We start from the raw sequence: 17,747 nt of genomic DNA, 5'->3' as shown, positions 1-17,747 counted from the left end.
AGATTCACATAAAGACAGAGAGGGCCCTCTAGTAGATTTATCATCTGAAGTGTGTAATGAAACGAACCCAGAGTGGCGTATATAGCATTTGATAGAAATATATATACAGCACCCTCCAGAGTATATTTTTACCTGAAATGTACAATGAAACTAACCCTAAGTAACATATTTAATTTTCGGAAAATTGTAGACAGCGCCCTCTAGTGGATTTGTAATCTAAGGGTGCTTTCACACCTACACTTTTGTTTGGGAACGTATCTCGTTTGCCCAGTTAGCGTGGTTCGATTGGCATATGTGAACAGGGCAATCGCGCTCTGTTCCGCGCCAAAGTAATCGCTCCGAGATTGCTTGAGTGAGGTGGTCTCGGCTCGATTGAAACGAACCCTGGAGCGGTTCTATTGCAGTGAGAAAGCGATCCGATCCTAGCGCGGTTATATCACAGTGTTTTATGGATATGTAATAGGCTTACGGCTACATGAGGAGAGAATTATGAGTAGGGCGGGAAGTTTCGCGAGTCTCCGGATGCCCGCAAACGAGTGATGATCTCCCGGTAGTCTCGCGTCTCTCTCCCAGTCCTCAAATAGGCATCGTCGCGCACCCTTCTCACCCCTCCCAACCGCGTCTCTCCTCAGACTCGTCACGCGCGCACCCTGTCAATCACCACCAAACCACCACCTCTCCTGACAGCTGAGCGGGACGCTGCAAAATAAACCCTGACACTCTGACCAATGTGAGGAGAGTTTACTCGCACGTGACTTGTTTTAACTCTTTTGGTCCGATTAGAAACTTTGCAGTGTGAAAGCGAACCGCTCCAAGAGCAAAGAGCAACAATGTAACAATTTTAATCTCTGTTTCGGAACAACTGAATCGATTCACAGGTGTAAAAGCACCCTAAAACGTGCAGTGAAATGATCTCAGAGCAACGTATTTTACATTTTTTTACAAGATTTTGCTAATGTCTTCTAGTAGATTTGTCAACTGAAACATACAAAGAAACTAACTCTAAGCATAGCATTTCATTTTCACAACAATGTACACAGCGCCCTCTAGTGGATTTTTTTTTATCTGAAAGATGCCATGAAACTAACCCTAAGGAACATGTTTAATTTTGGGAAAATTGTAGACAGCGCCCTCTAGTGGATTTGTCATCTGAAACGTACAATGAAATGATCTCTGAGCAACGTATTTTAGATTTTGCTTAAATTTTGCTAATGTCTTCTAGTAGATTTTTTATCTGAAACATACAATGAAACTAACCCTTGGTATAGCATTTCAAATGCACCAAAACATTTGCAGTGCTCTCTATAATTTGTATTTCATTTTTGCAAAAATGTACACAGCATCTCTACTGCATTTGTCATCTGTAACGTGCATCTAAACGAACCCAGAGCAACGTATTTTACATTTCACAAAAAGTGCAGCTCGAGCCACGCATTTCCAATGAGCCTGGGTCGATTTTCTTTAGTGATATCCCAATTTTGACGGACAATCTGATGATGCAGATAGTAAGACACGGATTTCTGAGGATCACTGAAATTTAGCAAGAACAATGAGCTGAAGACCAGATCAGTTTCTCCATCTGCATTGTTCAGCACTGTTTATGCCTGGGCCTGTTAGTTGTGCGCTCCAGATTACTGGAAACAATTTCATTCTGGAGAGCCACATATAAACACAGGAGGGGGAAATTAGAGGGTGCACATGCCTATAACTCCACCGGTCCATCATCATTTTCAGCTGAACCTGCCCTGCGTATAACGCAGCGCTGCAGACCACAGTATGTGCCGTATTTATTTGCCTAGGCTAGTGTGGAGTAAGCAGGTCTGGGCCAGGCCTTCGTAGAGGAATACCCATGAAGAAAAATAACTCTCACATCACGAGTTTGGCCAAGTCCTAATGAACTGCATTCGAGTAACAGAAATAACAGCACAAGATCCAAATATGCTCCTTACAGTGCATTAAATAGTAGAGAAGTCCAGGTGGTGCGGGTTTCTAACACACGTTTGGAAAATGTCCTGATTTCATACTCATGTTCATTAAAAACAAGCACTGCATTTTATGCTTGGCGTGTTGTGATCTTCATATGACAATAATTACACTTGTCTGATTTAATTAACTCCACAACAGAGCTGTTCAGAAATGAGTGAACCTTGAAATGATCCTTGAAATCATGCATTTGAGTCACTAAATAGGCCAATCTTGGCTTTTGAAATGTGAGCCGAGCTGTAAATACTATTCATAAGGCAACTTATTATGGCTGATTATCTGTTTTAATTAGCGAGGGACTGTATGCATGCATGCGTCTTTATCTGCCACACCCGCTAATTGTTTTCGCAGTCTCATGGCTATCCAACAATACACTATTGGCTTGTAATAAGGCGCTGTGAGTGTGATTATCATAGTTATTGCGGTTACCCACAGTGTGGAAGCGGAAACACACTGCTTCATCTGCTCAAACATTGATGTCAGATTTGTGCTATCTGAATATTACGGTTCAGACTGTCTGGTCAGGTGATGGAATCAAATATTAGTCTACTGGCGGATCTTAAATTGATGCTGGTGGTCTATTTCAGGCATCAGATTCAGAAACAGCGCTGTATTATTGGAAAAAAACAACATATTAATCTCTATAATGCATTCAAAATCCATTGGAAGCAAAAAAAAAATCAGTAGTACAACAAATAACGTCATCTTTGACATCTAAATTAATGTGTCTGATCAGCAACTTGAAAATATAAGTAAACTAAATTAGTACACTTCCAATTTTGCTCAAAAATACAATTTCACCTTTTATCAAGTCACACAATCAATAGAAGAGATATGTCTTCAGACACATCACACTCAATAATAACCCTAATTAATCATTCATTCACTTTGCTTTGGTTTAGTTGCTTATTTTTCAGGGGTCACCACAACAGAATGAACCGCCAACTAATCCAGCATGTTTTATGCAGCCGATGCCCTTCCAGCTGCAACCCAGTACTGGGAAACACCCATACACTCACAATTTAGCTTATTCAATTCCCCTCTAGCGCATGTGTCTGTGACGGAAACTGGAGCACCCGGAGGATGCCACGCCAACATGGGGAGAACTTGCAAACTACACACAGAAACACCAACTGACCCAGCCGGGATTCGAACCAACGACCTTCTTGCTGTCAGGCCGCAGTGCTAACCACTGAGCTACCCAGCAGCCCCTAATTAACCAATCAGCAAATCAAGTGGAAAAAAAAAGAATACAAAAATCAAGAAAAGCTAAATATACACAAAATAATAATTAAGATTAGTTTAACTACTAACACTATATATATAATGACCAGAACATACATGTAAAATACATTTAACATATTATACATGTAATATATATTTATTAATATGACATAAAATATTTAATCATTAAAAAAATTAGATAATAATGAAAATTAAGATGCTTCTACAGGGGTCACCAATCTCGTTCCTGGAGGTCCGGTGCACTGCAGGGTTTAGCTCCAACTTGCCTCAACACACCTGCCTGGGTGTTTCAAGATATACCTAGTAAGACCTTGATTAGCTTGTTCAGGTGTGTTTGATTAGAGTTGGAGCTAAAATCTGCAGCACACCGGCCCTCCAGGAACAAGTTTGGTGACCCCTGTACTACAACTACTACGATTTTTATTATTTCTATTTTTGAAATATTTACATCGAGTGTCTTTGTTCTAGTTTTGTTCCCTAAAATGTTCCCATCTTTTCAGTCACAGCTATGAGAGTAAAACTTGACTTTCTCCTTCCTACATGTCTAAGAATGCAGGAATGCAGGAGAAGCCACTGATGCTACGACATTTACTGTAGTCGCAGTGACACGAGCCGTACAACAGGCACATATTTAGTTTGGATTTCTCAGATAAAAAAAAAAACTTCCAATCAGATAAAAACTTAATAGCAAAGAGATATTTTTTGGACATTTACTGCACAATAACTTTGTTATATTAAATAATATTATTCAATTTTAGAGTCTCTGAATGTCAAGTGAAATAGATAAAGTTGACTGGCAAGATATGGGATTTACAGCTTCTTTCAGTAATTGCTGGTCCATTCCTCTGTGGTAGGATAAACCAGGGACAAAGCCGAAGGAGAGCGAGTGGGATTCTTTCAGCCCTAATTCTTTGAAATCTCAAAAAAGCATTTAATTAATGCATTTAATGCATTTAATTAAATATGTGTATCCGCTGTGTTAAACACACGCAAATAAATATTTTGTTCTTGCTCGTTAAAACTACTTATTTAAATTGAGTTGAAACAACACAATTCTTGAGATTTCATTGGGACAACTTAATTATTTTATGTTCACTCCACATAAGTTTGCTTAAAGTGTTAAGCTAACTTAATTTGTGTTGGGACTACATGAATGAATTGTGTGGAACCCTGCACTTTTTACAGTGTATGCTGGATGAGTTGGCGGTTCATTCCGTTGTGGCAACGCCTGATTAATGAGGGGACTAAGCCGAAAAGAAAGTGAATGAATGAATAAATAAATAAAAGCTGGTTTGTTTCAACCCAATGTTAGTTCAATGCACAATGAACTTGAGTTAAAATGTACACTCAAAAAACAAATATTTGTTTACTTGTTCAAACTACTTAATTAAAATGAGCTGAAACAACACAATTCTTGAGATTTCATTGGACAACTTAATTTGTTTATGTTTAATCCACATACATTTGTTAAAAGTGTTAAGTTAACTTAATTTGTGTTGGTACAATATGAGTGAATTGTGTGGAACCCTGCACTTTGTACAGTGTAATTGCATTTAATAAAAATAATAATAAAAAAACACAATGTTTGTCTATATTTGACCCAGTGCTAGGTTAATACAACCCAGTATTTTGTATAAGTTAACCTGGCAAACATGATACTATTACATGCTTACATTCTACATTTTCCCAGCATCATTTACAAACAATCAGCTTGCTTGCATAACAGAAAGAGTCGTTTGATTTGTACTTCTTAAAGAAAAGCCAAAATATGCCCATTTTTTATTTCATACTCAAGAAAATGCTTCTGGGTTCAATTTGGACATTTTTAATGTGACATTTTAACCTACACAGAAAAGTGTTGCATGCAAAACTGTTGCAAACAATTTATTTGTGTTGAATTTAAACAAACAAATTTAATTTAATAAAGTTCAACTTAATTTGTTTGTTTAAATTCAACACAATTAAATTGTTTACAACCACCTAACATAAAAAAGAGCAAATCCAAGGAATCATCTTTGAATCATTTTTTTCAGCAACTGATATGGTTTTATCCACATTTACCTAATATTGGGTTAAAAGAACCCAGAATTAATTAGCATATGACATGATTTTTATTGCATAACCAACCAGTAATGCGATAGGACTCTTGTTGTTTTAGGTTAAGCATGCACTGTAGAGCAAATACTGGTTTGTTTTAATCCAACATTGGGTCAAATATTGACAAACCCAATAGTGGGTCAATGTTTAAATTCAATTTAAATGGCATATATGTCCATATTTGACTAAACCTTGGGTTAATACCACCCAGCATTCTTTAGAGTGTCATCAACAAATGCAATATACTGTGGTTAATGACTGAGCAATGCGATTTACACAACTCAACCGACATGCACACAATGTTGTGAAAATATGTTGCCACTTATTATTATGTGCAGCAGAAAAGATCACAAATCATGAGGACACATGTACACAGTAAAAAATGTCCACAAATGAGCACTTTTCTGTGTTTTGTGATTCATGATTTAGTTTTTCCATGTTTATTTATGCTTTTGAATTGCATTACGGGAGCTTGATCCTTCATCCAGCAACTTTTAATCTTGAAAAACTTTTAAAAAGTGACATGGTTAATAAGAATTTTCAATATGCATATTCTGATAAAAGACTTAGCATAGACATTTAGTTACATTTAATTAAATAAAGTATAGAAACATATGTCACGTCATGCACATAAAAAATACAATTAGTTAAAAAAGTGAGTAAACTCATTGCTTTCAAAGTGATTAGTTGGCTTTACTTAATAAAGTGAGTAAACTTGTTGCCTTTAAAGTGATTAGTTGACTTAATAAAGTGAGTAAATCTGTTGCTTTAAAATTATTAAGTAAATTAACTATATAAAATTAGGTCAACTTAACAGTTACAAGTTAAAACTTGTTGCTTTTAACATTTACTCACTTTTTTAAAAATAAAATAATTGCTTTTTACAGTGTATCATTTACTTTGTGGGGTGTCACAGTGGCACAGTGGGTAGCACAATCACAGCAAGACCTTCACAGCAAGAAGGTTGCTAGTTTGAGCCCATTCGAGCCCTGGCTGAGTCAGTTGGTGTTTCTGTGTGGAGTTTGCATGTTCTCCCCATGTTGGCGTGCGATTTCCTCCGGGTGCTCAGGTTTCCTCCACAGTCCAAACACATGCGCTGTAGAGGAATTGAATAAGCTAAATTGTGTGTAAATGCAAGAGTGTATGGGTGTTTCCCAGTGTTGGGTGGCGGCTGGAAGGGCATCCGCTTCGTAAAACATTTGCTGAATAAGTTGTCGGTTCATTCCGCTGTGGCATCCCCTGATTAATAAAGGGACTAAGCTGAAAAGAAAACGAGTGAATGGATGAATTTACTTTGCAACAACAACACTGTACAGTAATTTATTTGAACATTAAATTTAAGTCATCTACAACATCTATATTACGATTAGCCTATCGGCTACTAATAAATATTAATATAAAATATTAGAATTTTTAGAAACTTAAGAAACATTACAGACTGTAAAATACATTTTTGCTGCCTTAAATTTTTAGTTTTAGTTGAATCAAATGAACTTTTCAAGTTTATCTCAACTTATATTAATCAATTTGACTAAAAATACAGTATAATTTAAAAAGTCAAACTTTGTAAAACCTAAAAAAAACTTGAAACCAGATTAACTTATTAAAATGAGTTAAAGAAATATAAATTATTTGTTGTCTAGACTTTAGTAATTATACAGTGTAAAGTGATATATTGAGTATAGTTGGTGTTGCATATTATACACAAACCTTGTAATGAACTGCTAGTCAGTTATTTTACACACTTATTTCTCTCTATATTACTTTTTATGCATTATAATATTTTAAACTGCTAAAATAACAATAAAAGTCACTTTGGTAAACAGTAGAGTTGAATTTTCAACATCAGAAGAGGACAGAGCAGAGATCAACATCCCATAATACAATTCACCACCGCAAATAAACACTTGTGAATCACACAAATGTTGATTAACAGATATTTTTACAGTGTAGAGCATCAGCAGCGGAGGTTTCGCTCATCGCAGGTGTGTTGTCTGATAAACGCACGCCACCTGCTTTCCTCAGGTGAAATTCTTCTGCGAGCAAAGGTGAGCAAGCGCGCAGGTGAACCAACAAACACACTGTGACGAAACCCGTCTGCAATCAACAAACCCATTCATCATCATCATCTCAGATCTCAGATGTTTGTCCATATGCGCGCGACCGCTTTATTATTTCAAAACAGGGTGTGCATGATCCCGGTGTTTTTGTGACTTGATTTTAAGACTTAAAGACAGGCCCCGCCCCTGTAGGCTTTCCCCGGAGGTGAGCGCCTATATTAGCCTGCCGACAGCCGCTCGGGATGTCAATGCACTCATCATCTGCAACAGGTAGCTACACCGCCCTGTCACTCTTCGAACTTTCTGAAGCTCTGCCAATGAAACTGGAGGTTTTCTGCGGGAGTCACTACGACTCCAAGCCTGCGGAGTTGTGCAGCGATGCTGAGGGGAGCATCCCATCGCCGGTGTCCGCAGAGGAGGAGCTGGGCTCGGATGGAGACTGCGTGGCGCACAGTCCGGCACCTGTCGCCGACACCAAAGGCAAACCCTACACTCGGAGACCCAAACCTCCATACTCTTACATCGCACTTATCGCCATGGCCATCCGAGACTCCAACTCCGGCCGACTCACTCTAGCCGAAATCAACGACTACCTCATGAAGAAGTTCCCGTTTTTTAGAGGCAGCTACACCGGCTGGAGGAACTCAGTGCGCCATAATCTGTCTCTAAACGACTGCTTTCTTAAGGTCTTAAGGGATCCTTCGAGACCGTGGGGAAAGGACAATTACTGGATGCTGAACCCGCACAGCGAGTACACCTTCGCGGACGGAGTGTTTCGCAGAAGGAGAAAGCGCATTAGTAAAAAAACCGGCAGGGAGCCAGAGGGGCCGGTGCAAACCCACGCATTGGACAGCAATGACTCCATCGCTACGCCTCCTTCGAGCGGAAAGTTCACCAGTTCTTTCGCCATTGAGAGCATCCTCAGTCGACCCTTCAGAAGGGAGGACCGCCCCGTGCTCAGCCCTGACACCTGGCCGGGGGGAGTGGACACTGTGCTGCCGTATGTCATGCTTCGATCCTATGGTGCCCTGGAGGACCCTTCCATGAGCCGCCGACAGCGCGACTTTTTCGCATTCCAGCTGCCGCCTGAGTGCCTCTCAATCCCGCATACGAGCGCGGCGGTGCCCGCGCCTGCAACCGCGGGATATCACCCGTTCAAAATTGACTATTTGTTGTCGTAACATTGGGTACTTTGTGATGGGGAACTTCGGCACTTTCTACAGCACTCGTGACTTGAAAGAGACATTGTGCAAGATACATTTCATTCGACTGCATTTTTAAGAATCGTTCTGAACCTTTAATATGCACCACGAAAACAAGTGAACTCAAAGTTGTGAACTATTTAAGTCTATTCTATTTTGTACTGTCCTACTGAATGATTAAGTCGTTTCCGTGTATTTATTTGTCATATTTTGTGTTTGTTCTGTGTTAAACCAGCGGTGCCTCAAACGATGATGCCTTCATTTCAGATTTAATACTCAAGATGAACTATATGAGAGGCGAGCTCAGTTTGTGAGGCTCCTGCATCAAACTTGTAAACTGGAATTGTTTAAGCAATTGTTTTTCTGACAAAATGCACGCGCATTTTATATTGAACAATAAAATTGTTTGTTTTTTTAAATGAACGAACTGGTTTTCTGATCGATCACGGTAGTTCACAGTTATCTTTTGCTGTGGTTTATATGCAAATATGACGTGCATATTGACAACTCATATGACCTATATTATTTGCATAATTGTCGATGCACTTCGAGACTTGGAATTGCAGTATAATTTATAAAAGAATAAAATTGCATGCTCATTTTCAACCAGTTTTCTCCCAGAAAATAAACCCCCAGATAGTTTTAGAATCAACATATGTATGCTATATTTTCACAATAACTCCGCTTGACAGTTTCCCACGCATCAGCGCGTTTATTAGAAGCAATTGCGAGATTGCAGTGATGCCGCAGGATGAAGCACAATCTGTTTGAATAGTAAATTAAATTCACGTGAGACTCAGAGTTTCACATGTGTTGCCACGAGCTGTCCACGGTCCTGAAGATACGGTGACATAACTTCGTTTTGATGGACAGGTATAGTGCTTTACCAATGAGATAAGGAGAAGGTGCTGAAATTGTAAGCAAAATCCATCTGATCCTGCGTTAAACAATGCCTACTTTAAAAACACATGTCAAAACACATTTTAAAGTCATATAGCGTTTGTATAAGTGCTAATTATGCTATTAATACTACCGCTCATTTTTGTAAACAAATGTTATAAAATTAGGATGTTTGCAGCAATGCAACTCACAAAAAGGATGCGTTGTTGTAACACTTTTGGGTCAATTATGGACAAAAACAACTCTGGGTTTATTTTAAAAAGGGTAATTTAAATTTAATTGAAAAAATGAACCATATTTGACAGGTTTGGTTACGACAATTCAACATTTTTAAGGGGCATAAAATAATATATTTTGTGTTTCTCAAAGAACCTTCCTCGAGTCTAATCTTTAATAATCATTTTAATAATTATAATAATATGTAATAAATATAATAATAATAATAATAATAATAATAATAATAATAGTTAACGCAAACCGCTTAAATCAACACTTATATAAGCAATTATGAAAGCAATAAACTGAAGTTAATGGAGTGAGAAAAGGGACAATTCGCATGGGCAGAATAATCGACATTTAATAGATCAAATGTCCTTCGTAGTTCATTCACACTGAATAAATAAATGAGTCACAAATGTTTACAAAAAATAATTGAAATCGACATCATACACGTCAGCTGTGCACGGCATGCTCTTGCATACCTCTCGCATCATGCGTATTAGGTGTAGCACGTGACGTCATGGAGTAAGTCATCACCACCAATCAAACTGACATGGCCTGTTGTCATTCACAGTGTTTAAAGAGACAACTGGAGAGACTATACTGCAACCTACAGGATGCAATGCACAATATCGTCCTACATAACAGACCAGAGTGCTATATTTTGCTTGCACAGTGTTATTGTTCTTCATTAAATATTGCTTGACTGCATATTTATTAGACATCCAATATTTATCTATTTACAATTTCATCATTTTCCTAATATCAAAATGAACATGCAGGGAAATTTGTTAAAAAATCCAACGTCAGCAGTTCCCCACAGAGCCCAAATCTTTGTTATCATCATGCAGTTTATTTGTTTGATAGCAGTTTAAACAATTGCTGAAGTTGCTCGACTTGTGAGGGGGAGAAACATTCGTCATTCGTAGGCGCCTCGAGATCTCAGCGCTTTGTTTTTTTTTTCTCCTGAGTTTCCCCGAGAGCGGACACAGATATATTTAGCAATTCAATATTTATATTTTCTGTCCAGAACTGCAAATATCCGTCCCCCGAAGTGCCTCCTGTCACGCGGATAGAGAAAAACCTCTAATATCGGCATGTTTTACAGCTCCTCGCCGCATTCGGGTGGATTCGACGTCAATTTGTCGCCTTTATTTAAAAGGTCACCAAGAGGAATCCAGCAGTCTGGTATAACATTATTATCCCCGCGACGAGAGGCTGCGGTGTTAAACCTTCAAAGTCCTTCACGTATTTTTCTTTTGCACCGAGAACGGCTTTTTCCAAGCCAAGCGTGCATCCTGAACGCAGCAGGGATAGTGGGTTTGATGTTGCCGGGAATTCTGCAGCGATTATTTTCTTTACCTTTATTGTTATGACGAGGGCTGATTTTATCTCCAGCTTCCTTTTGTTGTCTTTGATAAAGATGTGAGGCGGCTTGTTTCGGCCTATGAAGCATGCTTGTGAAAATTGCCCTCGGAATCACAGCATTCGTATATTTTAGTGTGCGAATTCACGAGGAAACCGAATTGTGGAAGAAGAAAAAAAGACTAATTGGTCTGTAGGTCTATTGTTTAATCTGTAAGAGGCTCTAACCAGTAAACAGTAGTGGAGTCGATTGGTTTACAGAACAAATAAATATACACGCGCAAAGAATTGTTTTAAATAATCACTGACACGTGTAATGATAAAACAAAATCTGTTAATTATAGAACCGACTACTAAAATAGTTAATAGTACACTTTAAAAAAGGGTTGGGTACGTTTAAATTGAGTACAAATTTGGGTAAAAACATAGACAAAACTCAGCCACTGGGTTACAAATGTTATTAACTCAGCAGTTGAGTTTGTCCATATTTTAGCCGAAATTGAGTTGAAATAAGCATCTTTCAATATATATAGACTTATATTTTTGTTTATTTTTTATTATTATTTGTCGATCTATAAGTTGGTATTGATATTATTATACTCTAGAAATGCTGGCTTGTTTTAACTTAACGCTGAGACAAATATAGAAAAGGCTAAACTTTGCATGGATAAATGTTTATTGTTATCTAAACGGTTGGGTTTGTCCGTAAACTTCAGTATAAACAAGCTAGCATTTTAGAGTTTTTACCATTAAAAACTCAAATTATTATTATTATTATTATTATTATTATTATTATTATTATTATTATTATCATTATCATAATTATTATTATTATCATCACCCTCAGGGGTGGATTTAGAGATTTTGGGGCCCTAAGCAAGTCCATAGTTCCAAAGTCCTGAAATGCACCCTTTCAGCTTTTATTTAATATTTACTTATATTTCTGATTTTTATATCACTAAATCTTCTTTTCGACATTTTAAATAAATGCAATTTTGAATGATTATTTTTCTTAAATTGATTTTCATCTAAAAATTATATATATATTATACATATATATATAGTTTGACTGCTGGATTGCTCCACGATTAATATTTTATTTTGTGATATTATTATTACATAATACATTACTATAATAATATCATATTTGATTGTATATTAAATAATATTTAATTACGTTAAAACTGTATTTGTTTAACTCCCACCATACAAAATATGGTAGAAAACGATGTTATATTTTATGGTTATAATTTATACTTAGATATGAGGGCTGCTTACCTCGCTTATTAGTTGAATCCACCCCTGATCACCAGAAAAGGTTAGGGTGCATTAACTCAACGCTATAGGTCAAATACGGAAAAACCCAACAGTTGGTTTAAAATTTTTATTTAATTTTTTTTATTGAACCAACGTTGGCTTTGTCCATCTTTCAAAACAGAATTTTAGTGATTTTATCATTATTATTCGACTCCAACCGTTTAATAAATTAATCTATATTAATTGGGCAACAAAAAAAATTATTTTATGAATTACATTTTTAAATTAAGTCAAGCGCACTTTTGCAATTTGATGTTGTTTTTTAGACTAATCATGAATGTTTTTCTGTACTGGAGACATTTTTTTCATACGGCCAATTAAGCTCACTTTCCACAATTAATTAGTCCTCCTCTCGGGGGGGATGATAGGGGTCCGGGACGGTAAACTGACACTGCGCTGTGTGTGGTATCCAAGCACTGGCGCGGCGGCTGATGGAAAAAGCCTGCTTCCACTCATGTCAAAATCATTTATCCAGAACAGCCCTTTACAAGAACTTGTATACACTTAGGAGAGGGACTCTTTTTTTTCGCCCACCCCCATCGTGCGTACTTGAAAAGATGCTCAACCAGGTCACAATCTTACGTGTTCACATTCTTCTCTCCTTGGCGAAGCAATGAACTCTTAGTTCGCGCGTTGTCTTTAGCGAAAAGTGCATGTTTTTTTTTTTACATTTCAGCCTCCTATTTTCCAGTGCCAGAGCTCTCACCAAAACACGCCATTAATTACTGGAGGCCTGACAGCTTTAGCCCCGGTGTTTGGCGTGTGGCGCTGTTGATTGAAACGTCGGACTAGGCTTGATAAATGGCGTTATTGCGTGTATTTAGGTTGTCAGAGGGGAGGTGGGGAGTCTCTCTACTCGGACTCTGCACAGCCTCCTGCCAGACCGATAGCTGGAGGCATGCCAGACATGGAAAGGGGTGGGTCCCACAGTTTGAGGAGATTTTTTGGAGGAATTTAGTGGGGATCTAGGGGGCAGAGAGAGATTTACGAATTGATAGGTGGTCGCGTTTTGTTTGGCCGCACGTCTTTGCGCCAGAGGACTCTGGAGCATTGAGTTTCCTTCTCTTAAAGGATTAGTCCTCGCGATGGCCACCAAGAGACTAAGGAGGGGTCGCTATACTGGCGACACACAGCTGGTGGCTTCAGCTAGGAGCGCGTCCTGCGAGCACAACACAATCCTGGCGCACTGACCTCGCGGAGATTTGTGGAGCACCAGTCCCTTTACATATTCGATTTTCATCCTGAACCGCATCTGACTTCCGTTTCTGAAGACTGACCGAGTCCTTTATTCATCCAGCATTTGCGATGACCACTGAAAGCGCGCAGCAGCAGCTGGACCCGCCGCCTCCCCTCAGGTCCAGCCCGGCATCCAACAGCATGCACTCGGCTCTCCAAAACACGCAGACAGTGCTGGAAAGCACCACTGCCACCGGCAATAAAGGCAAGAAGTCCAATTCAGGCATGAGACGCCCAGAGAAGCCGCCTTATTCCTACATCGCCCTGATAGTCATGGCGATCCAGAGCTCTCCGACAAAAAGGTTGACGCTGAGTGAAATCTACCAGTTCCTCCAGGCTCGCTTCCCTTTCTTTAGGGGTTCCTACCAAGGCTGGAAGAACTCAGTCAGACACAATCTGTCTCTCAACGAGTGTTTCATCAAGCTGCCCAAGGGCCTCGGGAGGCCGGGTAAAGGTCACTACTGGACCATAGATCCCGGGAGCGAGTTCATGTTCGAGGAGGGCTCTTTTCGACGCAGGCCTCGCGGATTCCGAAGGAAATGCCAAGCTCTCAAACCGATGTACCGGATGATGAACGGAATCGGCTTCGGCGCTTCAATGCTGCCGCAAAACTTCGACTTCCAGTCGCCCTCCGCATCACTGGCCTGCCACGCCAACAGCTACAATCTGGACATGATGAGCAACGCGGTGCAGGGCGTCCACGCGGGATACGACGGCCTCGGTGCTGGTCACCACGTCTCACACATGTCTCCCAGTACAGGCTCTACGTACATGACCGCGTGCCAAGTGGCCTCTAACGGAGAGTACGGGCCAGACAGCAGCAACAGCCCGCTGCACTCCCCGCCGACCATGAGTGGCTCTCTGGAGTGCCATTCGCCGTACGGAGCCGCTTCGGCTCATTGGGCCTCATCAGGTGTGTCTCCTTACATTAAACAGCAGCCACTGTCCTCCAGCAGCCCGACCTCCTCTGGATTACACTCCAGTATGCCTCCGTATTCTCTGGAGCAAAGCTATCTGCATCACAACGGCAGAGACTCGGCTGACATCTCAGGTAAAGCCGCTTTTACACGCACGCGCTCCATAAGTGTTCACATTTCCACCAAGCTTAATAATTCAGTTTAATGATCGCAAAGTTAATGCATTAGCTCTTATTTTCAAATTAGCATACATATCCAAGATTTTAAATGCTGACAATTTATGCACAAAAATTATATTATCTTAGACAGTATCTTAGGCTGTTTTGGGGCAATCTCGTTGTGTAATAATTTAAACCGTTTATATTTTCGATGCATCTGTGCAACAGAGTTTCAGTGATTAATAAACGCTTAAGTTTATTCTGTACACATGTTTCTTACATTTTCTATATTATTTAAACACAGTGGATTCATTTTTATTAATTTACAGTCATGCAAAAACTGTTTTCAAATTCACTCAAACTAGGAAAATGGTGCAAATTATTTTCAGAGGCCTACGTTTGACACGTGTTTAGGGAGCATATGAGATTGGTGCATTTAATTGAAATCTTGGCAAGTTACACATTTTAGATCATTGTCCTACAATGCTCTTTTGGAGAAACAATCTATCTAGGAAAATAAACGTGTGACGCAGACGGCCTTTGTTGCGCTGTTTGGGATTTTTCTTTCCATGATTACTTAAGGTCAAGAAAATTTTCCCTTCATTGCCAATGGATTGCTAATGCAACACCAATATTACTTCAAATTAAAAGAGCGTTTTTACACGATTGGTCTATAGTCAGTACGGGCTGTTTTAACAGTGAAGATGTGTTTATTTCTATCTTTTAAAATTTAAATAAAATAGGTACAATGCTGTTTGTTTAACCCAATTGATCAAGCATGGAACTCAACATTGGGTTATTTGTAAAATTAAATTAAGATTGCATTTTTTGTTTACATGTTAAGTTTGGGTTATCACATCATTCTTTAAGAGAGTACTGGGAAATGTATCGATTATTGCGTAAACAACAATGGGAATAATATTGACAGGCTACTGGATTCATTTATATTTACAGAAAACACTGACTTTTTGTTTTAAGTGACGGGCTTAATATGAAATATCTAAAATACTTTGTGCTTGTAAATCCCCAATCATATTAAACTGCTATAGAAAGACTGACACCTGAGGAGATTGCAAAGCCAAGTAATGTATGTAACGGAAAATACGTAGCAATAATGATTTCTTTTGTTGTTGTTGTTGTTTTATTTTAGGGATGTCTCGATATCAGTCCCACTCATCGCCAGTCTGTGACAGAAAAGACTTTGTGCTGAACTTCAACGGCATTACGTCGTTTCATCCGTCCACCAGTGGATCCTACTATCATCATCAGCTACACCATCACCAGGGAGTGTGTCAAGATGTAAAGCCATGCGTTATGTAATTTAAAGTATGACAAGCAGCGAAAAAAAACACAAGGACTGAGCCCGCAAATGACGAGAACCGGAAATAAGAAGAATAAATAAGGTTAACGGAAGACGAAGTGATGCCGTCCATCTCCGTATTTAAGGAGAAACTCTATGAAGGAAGAAACGAACTGACCCGAAGCCAATATAGGCCAGATGGAGAGATAGAGAGAGCTTTCTGTTTGTTGGAAAGTCGGACATATTTTACTATCTTGGACAAACCTCTAATCGTCTACAAATACACGCGTTGATAAACAACGTTTTTATCAATCTTGACCACATTTTCAGTGTGGATGAGGGGGTATGGTGTTCATTAAGTGAGCACAGTAAACCGGTGGTAAAATTAATCCTTGTTATTTTTAGATGCACTCAGCAACACCGCGAAATACTGAATTTAGAGTTCGGTGGGATTTGATGCATGCCACAAACCCGCTTGAATACAAGATATTTTGTTTGTCTAAACCTTATTTGTGTGTGTTTCTTTTCGACAGCTCTTTAATGATTCCACCTCTTATATTTTCAGGGGTGAGTGTGTAGGTCTGAGGGTAATTAATGTGTTAGAGGCCTGCGAAAACCATAACAGAATAATAATGATTGCACTTTTGTCGGCTTGACAAGTCGACAAATTACAGTTATGTACAGTACAATAAAGCGATGTATTCTCAAGACATAAAAGTCTAGCCTATTTATTTACTGCTAAATGTTTAAATGAGTTCGACACATTCTTGTGTACAATAAAAAATAAAGGTTTTAAAGACGAAGCTTTAAAATATATTCAATCTTTTCTTTTAGCGGAAAATCTTTAGATTATTAAAAACGTCTCCACATTGAGAAGTGGTTTAGAAAAAAACGATGGTTGTAGAAACTCTTAGCAGAAATGTTTTTAGGATAACCAAACATGCATTTTTCTCGCTATGGCATCACTGCATCCCATTAAAACTTTATTTTTTGAGTGTATGTTGGTTAATCAAAAATATAAAAATCATTTAAAACATTTTACCGATCTTTGCAAAATTAAGAATATTGCCTCAACAACAGAAACTTAACTTATGAAATATTTTATCCAGCAGCATTTAGTTTTCATTTACATAGGAAATGGTATGCGTCCTTGTACTTACTATAGTAATTGCAATACACAGTTATGCAACTAACCCGCATTCTATCTTTAAAAGTGAGCTACCTATTTATTATTACTCAGTATAGATAGTTAAACTGTGGCAAGGACCTATAAAGTTCAACCAAACGATACACATCCTAATAATACGTTCTTCGTGAGAAAATAAACTCGTTTATTGTCTATTAACGCAACGAATAAAACAAAGAGAAGCTAAGTAATTAATTAATTGGAAACTTGTAACTCGATCGGAAGAGTATGCACACATTAAACACACATACAAAAGGCAATAAACAATGTAATGTCAATTTAAAACGGTCAAAGCCTCAGTGTAAACAACACGCTAGAATCCGAATCCCGTTAATTCGGCGACAATCCGCTAAAAGCAAGGATCATTTTGAAGCTGAATTTGAGGATTATGGTAATAATTAACGAGCACACACTGAATCTAGAGAGTTAAAAAGCGTGTCGAGGTTAAATCTCAGATTAACCCTAGTTGCACATTTTTGCTCTATGCTTTTACTGCTTAAAATTCAATGTTAAACGCGGTGCGATGTCGCCATCTACTGCTAATTCAAACATTGTGCCATGC

At 38.6% G+C, this 17,747-nt stretch overlaps 3 protein-coding genes across 4 annotated transcripts in view; all 3 read left to right on the top strand.

Moving 5' to 3' along the window:
- The window catches only part of znf1014 (zinc finger protein 1014), a 560,414-nt gene that overhangs the window by 94,500 nt on the left and 448,167 nt on the right, over window positions 1-17,747 (top strand). The window lies entirely within an intron of this gene.
- On the top strand, window positions 7,619-9,010 carry foxq1a (forkhead box Q1a). Its single transcript, NM_001243344.1, has one exon. It carries the CDS (start codon window positions 7,628-7,630, stop codon window positions 8,564-8,566), a length of 939 nt encoding a protein of 312 aa, NP_001230273.1. The 5' UTR covers window positions 7,619-7,627; the 3' UTR covers window positions 8,567-9,010.
- Window positions 13,363-16,085, top strand: foxf2a (forkhead box F2a). The gene is given in 2 exon segments (NM_001083815.1): window positions 13,363-14,675; window positions 15,850-16,085. Coding segments are annotated over 2 exon segments (1,152 nt in total). The 5' UTR covers window positions 13,363-13,693; the 3' UTR covers window positions 16,020-16,085.

The sequence above is a fragment of the Danio rerio genome, chromosome 2, assembly GCF_049306965.1.
Source record: "Danio rerio strain Tuebingen ecotype United States chromosome 2, GRCz12tu, whole genome shotgun sequence".
Taxonomy (NCBI): domain Eukaryota; kingdom Metazoa; phylum Chordata; class Actinopteri; order Cypriniformes; family Danionidae; genus Danio; species Danio rerio.
The sequence above is the reverse complement of the archived record's forward strand: the minus strand, read 5'-3'. Positions and strand labels throughout refer to the sequence as shown.